Below are 10,611 nucleotides of genomic sequence, written 5' to 3' on the forward strand. Positions count from 1 at the left end.
GAGAAAGTGGATGTTGGACGTCGGATCGAAAACGGAGATGTGCATGTGCTGGTTTCACTAACCAAATCGAGTATGAAAGAACTTAAACACAGGCACAATTTGATCGTATAATCTCTCAAAATAATTTGGTGGACAAAATTTCTAGACGACCAAACATCGTGTCGGCAACAGGGTGTTCATTTCAGTCGACAAACATCTATTCTTGCCTCCAGTGCAGGCTTGAAGCTCCTTATGAGCATTTTAACTGGTAAATAGCTAGCACAAGCAAATGCCCAGATAAAAACCCGCGAACATAAATTTGTGCAAACGGGGGCAACAATTTAAGGAACTCATGCCTCAGGTCTGGGGCTTCCCTGTAATTCCCGTTAAGAAAAAAAAAAGGTATTTACATGCGCAAACTCCTGTAAAGAAAAATGAATCCTATAAAATCGTTGTGTAAACATAATCAGATGTTTTCTCGTGGTATGCACGGATGATGGGTATAAACATCTAAACATTTCTACGAGTTACAACTTACAATCACCTAACTAGTATCCAAGGTATGGGGCAAATCACCTAATTAGCCACTACATGAGGATAGCTCATTGCTACCCTTTCTGTCGCATAGGATTGCAGAATCCAATTCATGTTGCATCAGCCAGAGTCCAGGGCCGCCTTGTTCGAGGAGCTAAACATGCCCCAGGATGCAGTGACAGGTTAGCTGCTTGCGGTCAAAATTATCTTGAGAGATTATGGTCACATGTATTTACTCCTCAACCACAATACTATCAAGAAGAGGATGCCCCAGATGTGTGCTGCCACTGAGCATTTTGCCATTCAGCTGACCCCTGCATAAAAGAATATCTCCCAGTCAATCCAAAATGGCAGAACTTGCTTAATGAATAAAATGTGTTGATTTGCCCCGCAGTTTTTTTACAAAAATAAAAGCAAGCAAATCCAGTACTACATAAAAGATGTCATCAGAATATGCAAGTGATTTACTGGGTTCAGCTAGTGAAAAACAAAATACTATAGCCTTCTCTCTGTCCCTGGACATGTCAACGTATCACCAAAATCAAGGAAGAAAAGGGCATAACTATATCAATTTCTACAATTAAAAGTTCCTAAAGTTCAGTGCCAAATTGCCAGTAGGAACCAAGTAAATAAACCTTGAGCTATAAGCAAATACAGTTAGAACCAGAATGAGGAAAACTGAAGAGTTTTGCTAAATGTAGACAAAATTTGAGGGCAGCAGCATCAAAACCTTACACTAGTCGACTGGAGCTCAGTTGTCACATTATTGCCGTTCTCCTACAATCAAGACATTAACACTTAAAAGGGTGTCCAGACAATTAATATTTCTTAACTTCTATACGACAGTATCATGAGTTTGCTTTTCACCTCAAGTAAAAGATCTTGTCTTGTTATTAATCCAACAACACGAGAAGGCCGTGGAACAACAAATATATGTCGCAATCCTAGTTGGCGGAAGAGATTGTACACCTGAAAATTATCAGCAGAAAGATCATGCATGCATCACACCTCAATAAAATAGGCATGGTTAAAAGCAAAAATGATGATGATGAAGAAGAAGACTATACCTTTGCTAAGGACATGTCCTCTGGCACTATATAAGGAGAAGGATTTAGAAATGGGGCGAGATCCAAATACAGCCCTAGCTCATCTTCTGTCAAATGAATATCATCAATTGACTTTCCTTTACTCGATGCTGGTTTAACAAAGTCACTTGTATTGTGCCTTTGTAGCAAAAAAAACATTATTACCAGTGGAAACTACATTAGATAATCATATTTTCTACTTATGATAGAAAAGCACAAACCTGTTGAGTATACCAGGTCCACAAGGGAAAGGACTATTCTGGAAATCTACTTTAGATTGCAGAAGTACAAGTAAGTGACTGCAACAAGAGGATGATTTGGGTCACTGAACAAGGTAATACGAATCAACAATTTCAAGAGAGAACTTGGCATTGTATCTTACCTACGAAGTATCAGACCTATGACAAGTGACTCGCCATTCTGCCCACGATCAACAACCTGAAATCCTCATAAAAATTAATTATGGATTCAACAACTTAATCCCCTAAAAGAGTCAATTGCCGGAGACTCCACAGAAACATGTTTAATGAACTGTCTTTGTAACTTACAGGGAAGCCATTATGCTTGTTGCTTCGCAAAACAGAAATAATATCAACAATTCTTGAAACGCGAGGAAGGGACACAACCTAACATAAAAAACAGAAGATTGTAAGTGTTAGAAATTGGAACACTATTGATAAAGAATATATTTCTCAATCCCACTTAAATAGATATAACTACTCCAAACCTTTTGATTCTTGCAGGCATCCTTCGCACTCATATTTCTCATAACCTGTTTGGGTCTTGAGTCAAGTAAAGGGATGCCCCTTAATTGGGCTTGCACTTCATACAGCCCTTCATTAAAAAAGTCACCCACGGCCTACATAAAAGAAATCAGAAGATGCATTTTATTGAATTATGTTCATCAAAGGAGACAAGGGTTGCACATATATACCTTAGAAATCAGAAGCACAAGCATGATTAACGGCAGGAGTTTCAAGTTGTTAGTAATTTCAACCATTATAACACATAAAGATACAGTCATTCTCATTGAGCCACCAAGAAAGGAAGCAGCACCAAGTAGAGCATACCTATAACAAAATCACATCAAAATGTAACTTTGTAAGTAGGAAGTTACTCCTACATCATTCTCTGCCAAAATAAATATATATCTAGAAAAAAAAGGAAATCAAGGGCTATTGGATGCAAAAATTAGAAGCCGTATTAACATATAAATTGAATAAGCTAGATGGTAAGAACTCACGTGCCCTCCTCAACATTTAGCTTCTTATAAAACTTAACAACAAACATTCCAACAAGCCGGCCATATGTTGATCCGATCATTATTCCTGGAACAAATTGACCAGCTGGAACAGCGGTTCCAAATGTCACGACAGCTAAGGAGTAAAACATGACCTGAGCACAGTAATAAAAGAAAGGTAAGAATATAGGGAGAGAGGATTCTAACACCTCAGAAGTCATCAAAATAATTTGAGTAAGATTTTGGAATAGCCAGCTTGGTGTTTTAAAAGAACAACTTAAAATGAGATCCAAGTTAACTTTCCTAATCATTAGTCAACTTTTTATGAGATCCAAGGTAACTTTCCTAATCATAGTATCATACAAAATGCACGAGTTTAACAACTTAAAATGAAATAAACATGAAATTAGAAGAATTTAGTGGAACACATAATCAAAAAAATCACAATCGATACAATCAACAAAATAATAAATTAATCAAAGTCTAGGGTTAACTGATGCAGCGCCTAAACCTTCAGCTGATCATTATTTGAGATAGTGGAGCCAGGCTACTACAAATCAGCCGAAGGAGGTGCAAAAAGGGATTAATTCTTTGGTTATCTTAGTGGCTTGGTAGATTTGGAAGCATCGAAATGACTGTGTTTTCAATGGTGCCAATCCTAGAGTTGCAACGGTCTTGCAGGAGGTAGAGAACAAGGGTAGCCTATGGTGTCTTGCAGGGGCTTCTGCACTCCAAAATCTTCTTAGTGGGTCGGCAAACTCGGGCAGCTAGCGCTCCCCAGTATGGGCTGGGTTGTGTGTGCGTGCATATGTGTGTGTGTGTGTCTCGGTGGGAGGGCCTTGGTCTCTCCTACTTTGTAATTTTCTTCCCTTTGTTTTCTTCCCCTTAATGAAATGAAACGCAGTTCTCTTGTGTTTTCTAGAAAAAGAAAATAAAAGATAAATTAATGGTAGTGCAGCACAATCTGTTCCAGCCTTGTACTGTGCACGTGGAATTTTTTAAGTAAAGACCAAAAAGGAGATGTCCAATATTACATATGCTAATATGTAAATAGAGAGAGAAGGTTACCAGGAAGGTGATAAGGCTTTGTGCACTGTATTCATGGAATGTTTTTGCACTGAATAGATTACGTATTGCATCATCCTGCAAGAAAATGATGTTGAATAGTCACAAGGAAAAATACAAAAAAAATCTAACCAAAGAAATTGATCTCCATTATATTTTAACCTGAGTATTGAAGAAAATGGTTGCTAGGTCGTTGTATTCGTTATCTTTAGAACAATAAAACTGCACGATGAAAACAACAGATAAATAACAGAAGACAACTGAATTAATGTGGCTTAGATGAATATATAGATTGAATAGAAATTTACAAAGTAAACCTCACATTGACAAAATTCCCATCTGTTCCAGGTGGCCGAGGGCATTCGATGCCAGAATTAGTTTCTAACTGAGGACATGAACTGCATTTCCTCATCAATGGCAACACAAAGGAAATTGTGGATGTAACCAAAGATATAAGGCATGCTTCAAAGATCTGGAAAATGGATGGATGTTAGTTCTCGAACTAAAAGAGCATCTTTTTCTACCATTAATACATTGTTTCTTCTTTATACCTTCACTCGTTTCCCCTTTTTGTGAAGATATGTTCGACGCCATTTAGTTATATACAGGGTAAGTTGATTGAATAATGCCCCTGAAAAGAAAAAACAAGGCATTAGATTAGATTGAGGAAAGGCTAAGTATAGTAGGATTTCCTATGTCTTGAATATACAGTCTGCTAACTTTTTCAGCATTTGGTTGTGCTTTGCTCAATTAGCAGTTTGATTTTCAGAGAGGCTGATACCACTGAGAATAAAGAGGTGTCTACCAGATGTCGGGAGCAATTTAACTAGCTATCACAAAAAATGGTTTACAGCAACTTAGAGGTGAACATATGATTCATTTCTACAGTGTATCTGCATTATTTTCTCACTGTTAATTGGTAAGCGGCATAATGAGAACACACCTACCAAGAAAGAAGAAAAAAATATATATAAATAATTAGAATGTCCTAAGCAACACAGAAAAAACTGTTATGTACAAAATTTTCACTTAGATTTTTCTAGATATACGAGATCAACTTAACATACCATTTACTTACCTAGAAGTCCACCAATAACACCAATAATTGCCATAGGCAATAGTTCTTGGTAGGAGTAATCTTCTTGGCCTCTGAAGAAAAGTGAAAAAAAAAACAAGATTACAAAACATAATTTGCAGATTCAAGCAAATCCCAAATACGATATAAAACTTCTTACCCAGATATGTCCCAGATTATGAAACCCCCAGATCCAAAATGACCACACTTTCCACTCTTGCACCAGTTCATTGCTGATCGCACCACAACAGCCACAACAGCAGATGTAAAGAATACTCTCCACATAAGATGACTTCGCCACCTACAGTAACATAATGGCAAAATAATTAATCATATGGCATTGCATTTTAGAGAAAGGTGCACAGCTGAACAAAATAGTTCATGTCAGTCAACTACGCCGCTTGAGTTGAAATGCATAGAAAGACGAAAAGTATCATATAAGCTTTCTGATCCAGTCACCAAATAAGCTGCCACATAAGTGGCAGCATCCATCAGGTACTCAACCCTGACAAACGTATCGTGTCATGCAATAGAAGTCAGAATCAACAAATTATCCCTATGGACACAGTTTTTTTTTCTGGGGACATTTGATTATCCTTAACATATGAGTGGCATATAATTTGCCATCCTGGCCCACATTCAGTGACCACAGGCACCATGAAGTCAACAACTTCACCTTTATTAGCATATAATTACTTAGAAACTGCTGCCAAACCATTTCTAGTCATTTGGCTATTCAAACAGTCAGCCACATAAGTACCATAGGCTGTTGCTGGCAACTAAAGAGAGGAATAACCATTCTCGCAAGAAAATATATCAGTTGGCAAATAAAACTAAATACAGAAGTTTTAATCAAACAACCTGAGCATTTAGGTGGTGTTTACTCTCAAGCATATGGAACACGATATCATTACCAGTAGTGTTGTTTAGTGAATTAAAAGAAAGCAACAGTCAAAAGTATAGCATCTTGAAAACTAGAATATGTTACCACTTGCCATTGGTCCAAAAATCCAAATTACTAGCTTACTAATTAATTTATCTCCACTCTTAATAAAGTAAGACAAAAGGCTATTCTTACCAGGATGTAACTTCCTCCAGGGCAAATAGTACCCCACCAACCGGAGCTCTGAATGCTGCAGCAACCCCAGCTGCACATCCACATGTCACCTTTTGAAATATTAATAGGTTTAAGATCTTTGATATGGTAATACATCCATTCCAACAAATATGGCTAAGATGCACATGACGATAAATCTATTCCATCTTAGATACAGGACCAACAATGTGCCCAACAGTATACACCACAAGTCCACAACATACAAAATGAAATAAACAAGGAAAGTCTCACCCTGGTGTTTTTTTTTATCCTGTTGACCTTTTCTCATATAAATTGTAGTACCAGAGCATGCATACAAAACATTGTGAAAAACAAGTTGAATAATAGACTTAATTTGGCAATTATTACTCTTAAGTAGAATCTCCACAAACAATCTGCTTTATTTCAAAAAAACTCTAAACATGAGCTCTCAATTGAAATTGAAGTGTCAGATAAAATAGATTGCTAAGACCAAAAAAAATAATTTCCTAAAGAAGTTTTAAATATCATTTTCATCTATTTAGAGATTAATTTTGAAAAAGAAACTTCGTCTATTCGGATATCTTATGAAACGTAGCAAAGTTTTTAAGGTTCGAGAAGATAAGCACCACATGCTCATACTCATCCACTGGTCACAGCAGCTGATAGAGAAAATACTGGTCAATATGAGAACAATAGGAGGTGATGAATAAGGAGCGCTGTGTGACTTGTGTCCCAAAATGACCCCGTATTTTAACAGAGAAGGCACACATTAGTGTCAATGAGGTTTACTTTTTGACAATACTAGGGCCATGTAGCCTACTATTACGAGTGTCTAAGCAACAAGGACGTCTCTTGGATCGAAATAGGGTGGATAGTAAGTAACATTAGTCAATATTGCGTAGTAATCAAAAATAGCATGTCATAGCATACACCCGTCAGGTTTTCTCCAAAATATGTTTTTCAACCAGGCTACACATTGTGTACCTGACTGGATGCCAAAAAAAACTATGATTAACTTGCATTTGTTTACAGACTCAAGATTGTTCAGTTCTATAAATGGCCTAGTTGAGAAACAGAGATCAGAAGAATCAAGCTAATTCAAAGGTTTAAACTTAAAAAGTATAAAAAGCAGTAGAGTCATGAATCTATTTAACAGCTATCAATACATTAGTAGTTCACATTTAGCTTACAAGGTCTCGCCGATCTCGGTCGCTTTCAAAAATCCGTACCCACCTAGAACTCAAATGGTATTTTGCTGATCCACCCTATGCACATGCACACAAGAATTAGTTGACAGCATAAACTCACTTACCCAAGATAACCATGAAGTACTTACTGAGTTAACATGGAATAAAATAAAAAAGTTGAAATCTTACAAGTTTAGATAATAATGGATGATGTAATAAGCTTTGGTGGACTAAACAACAGTGATTAGAAGTACAGATTGCTTCATGTACAGTAAGTAACCAGTCAGTCGAGTTGTGAACATAAACAGTGAACTACAGCTCTACTTCTTCCCCCAAGCACAGCATTTAGTCAAGTACTGATTTGCACTGTGAATTATTTGCGTAATAAATCAGGATACTAGTTTAGAAAACCATACTAAAATGATCATTTTTATCATATACTATGAATATGGATACAGTGGCTTTTTCAAGGTTTTTTTTGTAAATTAATGCTGGTAGCAAGCTATATTGTAATAACTAATTAAACAACTGATAACTGCCACCAATTCCATATATATCTGTGTTAGATGCTAAAAACGAAGATGTATCCAAATCTTTGTTTTGAAATGAGATAAATGTTGCAGAAATTTAGATCGCCAACATAAAATACCTGTCCCAGAAGAGAAGCGATGCATGCCCCAGTATGAACAAGAGGCCCTTCTTTTCCTAGAGCCAAACCTCCTCCAACTGATCCAATGCTCCCAAAGATCTAACTCAAAACAGAACTGTTTCACCATGATGCAAATGGGGGCACAACTGGCCAACTGCACAAGCTACATGGGCACCAAAATATTTTGATACCATAATAGCTGAAGAAAGCAAATTAAACTCACCTTCCCAACTAATGTCCTGAAAAGGAGGATTCCATGTGTATCCACTCCTGCAAAAAAGATCTTAAATTAGAGCACAAAGGTCAGGCTGGCAAACCATGATGTTTTAGTATCCAGTACTTAAAACCTACCATTTAAGTAACCTTTGATCTCCGGAATACCAGATCCAGCTGCTGCTGGTGCGAAGTTTGTTACTATGTATACAGATGAGAAGACGAGGGCTAAATTGAAAACTATGTACACAAAGAACCCAACAAAATACGAGTGCTGTATTATAGCAAATGTTGCAGCATATTTCCAGCCGGAGAAGTTTTCAACCGCCAGATTAATAAAAATAGCAGCCAATCCAGTACCTGAAAACAGGATGGTAACATCATATACAGCTTTACTCAGTTGACACAAAGAACTGACAATGAGAATAAAGCAAGTAGCAATTCTTAATGAAGTGTTGCACCGTGTATAAAATGTGTCATACTGTGACTAAAACATGACGTTGGATGTACGATACAACCATCCTTGGCAAATATGTAGCCTGTTGTATGCTTAAACTGTCTATTTCCAGTATGAACATATGAAAGATGAAAGAGAATTTCAGTTCAGAAAGAGAAGGCCATGTCTCTAAAATTATTGCTGGACCCTAATCAACTTTAGATGATATTTACAAATTGTAGCCCCCCCCCCAACCCCAGAAGATAGTGAATCATCTCTCTTATGTAGAATCAGCATAAGTACAAAGATTCATAATAAGAAATACTGAAATTCATTTAATATAATCTATTAATCCTAACTCCGATATTATCATCTGCTAATCCTAATCATGGAAGATGGGATAATTCAACCCGATGCAAGAAGTGGGATAGTAATTCTGATTAGCTATCACTTGCAGCCCAAGTTGCCAACCATTGCATACTACAATTACAAATGGTGTGGCACCTCAACTCTTTGACTGAAGATTGTAATTCGACTCTCATATACTGCTGGTTGAATCAGGTAGCGCTATGTGTGTGGATTTTCTATTGTGGTTTTCTGGCATTTGAACCCTTGACCTGCAGCTTGTGGGCCATAATATAACTACACTAGCAAATTATCCCATTCCCAACTCTAGAAAGTACTTACAGGCCAGATTGATAATTAATTCATTTAGGAACATAATTTGCCATGGATGATGACGCGGGGTGGACTAGAGATTTTGCATAGAAATACCAGCAGAACAATGTACGCATGATCAAGGTTCAGCATCAAATCGATTCCACTAGGAATATCTAAAACACCCTTTAGGGGGTAGAGGCAAAAAATGCACTTTATGCTAGCTTGAACAATCTAACCTCCCATTATTATTAAAATGAAGTATACAAATAAATACATGTGTTATCATGGAGGTATGCAAAATTAACTAAATAATATTAAATATATAAAGTTTGGTAGATAGCATATTGTTTGATAATTAATCTATAAACATTCCTTTGGCCTCTTCTGGTTAGTACTGACTTCCGTACATAGTTCAGTGGATCCCAAACTTAGATCAAATTATCCATTGGGACTTCATTCTACATATAACTCATCGATGAGATCACGAGAGGCGTCTGAACTCCATCCTTAGCTCAACTACTCTAGTTTAACATTGCTAGGCAATAAAAAACATCACTTGTGATTGATATATAGGCCAGATGACAAATGAAGTTACTGAGTGCTCAGGAAGTAGTCGTCAACTCAAACAGAAAGATTGGCCTATGTGCCATGTCACACTATAAAGACTGAACCAGCCGAGTTGTTGCCTTGTTGGTGTCCATGGTCAGGTCTTCAATTAGAAGAACACACTAAGCAATGATTTATGTTACTCGTAGTGTTACCTCCGAAGTCAGCATTCTTACGCCTAATCTCTTAGAAACGGCATTTTCCATTGAAGTTACCAAAACAAAGTGACAAGACAAGACAAGCCAAGCCATCGAGAGTGTTTCTCACCGACGCCGATCAGCAAGGAGAACAGCCACTTGAGCATGACGTAGTACGGCACCCAGAACTTGCTCCGCTGCGCCTGCACAAACACAGAAACCCACCAAATAAGCCAACACGGAGACCGCACCTTCGCTGACGAGGGCAATAGCGTGGGCGCGCGCGCGCGCGTACCTGCTCCTCCCGGTAGGCGTAGTTCTCGATGACCTCGTAGTCGAGGCTCTCGACGCCGCCGGCGAAGAGCTCGTACCCTGCCGACGAGGGGGAGGCAGGGACGGGCCCGGGCCCCTCCGCCCCTGCCCCCGCCCCGTCGGCGGTGGGGAGCCGCGTCCACGCCAGCCGCGCCATCCCGATGCCGTCGGGGAGGTCCTGGTCGCCGGAGAGCATCGGATCGGGGGGGACCCCGCCCCCGAGATGCGATTCCAACGGCTCGACGACGGAGAGAGGTGGGGGGGAATTTTACTGCGCGGGTGTGGGGAAGAAGGAAAGCTGAGCCAAGAAGACTTGCTGGTTGGTCAAATCTGTGGTGTGGTGTGGTGTGTGTGT

At 38.5% G+C, this 10,611-nt stretch overlaps 1 protein-coding gene across 4 annotated transcripts; it reads right to left on the reverse strand.

The window, feature by feature from the left end:
• Window positions 1-319: 319 nt before the first annotated feature.
• Window positions 320-10,611, reverse strand: LOC4333804 (chloride channel protein CLC-d). Of its 4 annotated transcripts, none has more exons than XR_010740300.1 (23): window positions 10,240-10,611; window positions 10,075-10,147; window positions 8,244-8,465; window positions 8,116-8,162; window positions 7,893-7,991; window positions 7,247-7,321; window positions 6,057-6,145; window positions 5,139-5,279; window positions 4,982-5,052; window positions 4,455-4,534; window positions 4,226-4,375; window positions 4,066-4,125; window positions 3,907-3,981; window positions 2,842-2,993; window positions 2,533-2,668; window positions 2,326-2,457; window positions 2,147-2,224; window positions 1,981-2,036; window positions 1,820-1,897; window positions 1,581-1,666; window positions 1,381-1,482; window positions 1,249-1,290; window positions 320-827 (listed from the first exon to the last, which is right to left on the reverse strand). XR_010740300.1 is itself a non-coding variant. In XM_015776893.3 (23 exons), exons 1-23 carry the CDS (start codon window positions 10,450-10,452, stop codon window positions 768-770), a joined length of 2,388 nt encoding a protein of 795 aa, XP_015632379.1. In that variant the 5' UTR covers window positions 10,453-10,611; the 3' UTR covers window positions 320-767. The 4 variants fall into 4 exon arrangements, 2 of the variants coding, with proteins under 2 accessions (XP_015632379.1, XP_015632378.1); XR_001544754.3 differs by having other exon boundaries at window positions 1,244-1,290; XM_015776893.3 differs by having other exon boundaries at window positions 1,581-1,737.

The sequence above is a fragment of the Oryza sativa genome, chromosome 3 (assembly GCF_034140825.1).
Source record: "Oryza sativa Japonica Group chromosome 3, ASM3414082v1".
Lineage (NCBI taxonomy): Eukaryota > Viridiplantae > Streptophyta > Magnoliopsida > Poales > Poaceae > Oryza > Oryza sativa.

Bases quoted from the DNA above. Each gene is read 5' to 3' on its own strand.
- LOC4333804 (XM_015776892.3), bottom strand. From the start codon at position 10,452: ATGCTCTCCGGCGACCAGGACCTCCCCGACGGCATCGGGATGGCGCGG. The intron at 8,163-8,243 runs GTAGGTTTTAAG...TCTTTTTTGCAG, and splicing joins GATCAAAGGTTACTTAAATG to GAGTGGATACACATGGAATC. The intron at 1,483-1,580 runs GTATAGTCTTCT...GATAATTTTCAG, and splicing joins AGGACATGTCCTTAGCAAAG to GTGTACAATCTCTTCCGCCA.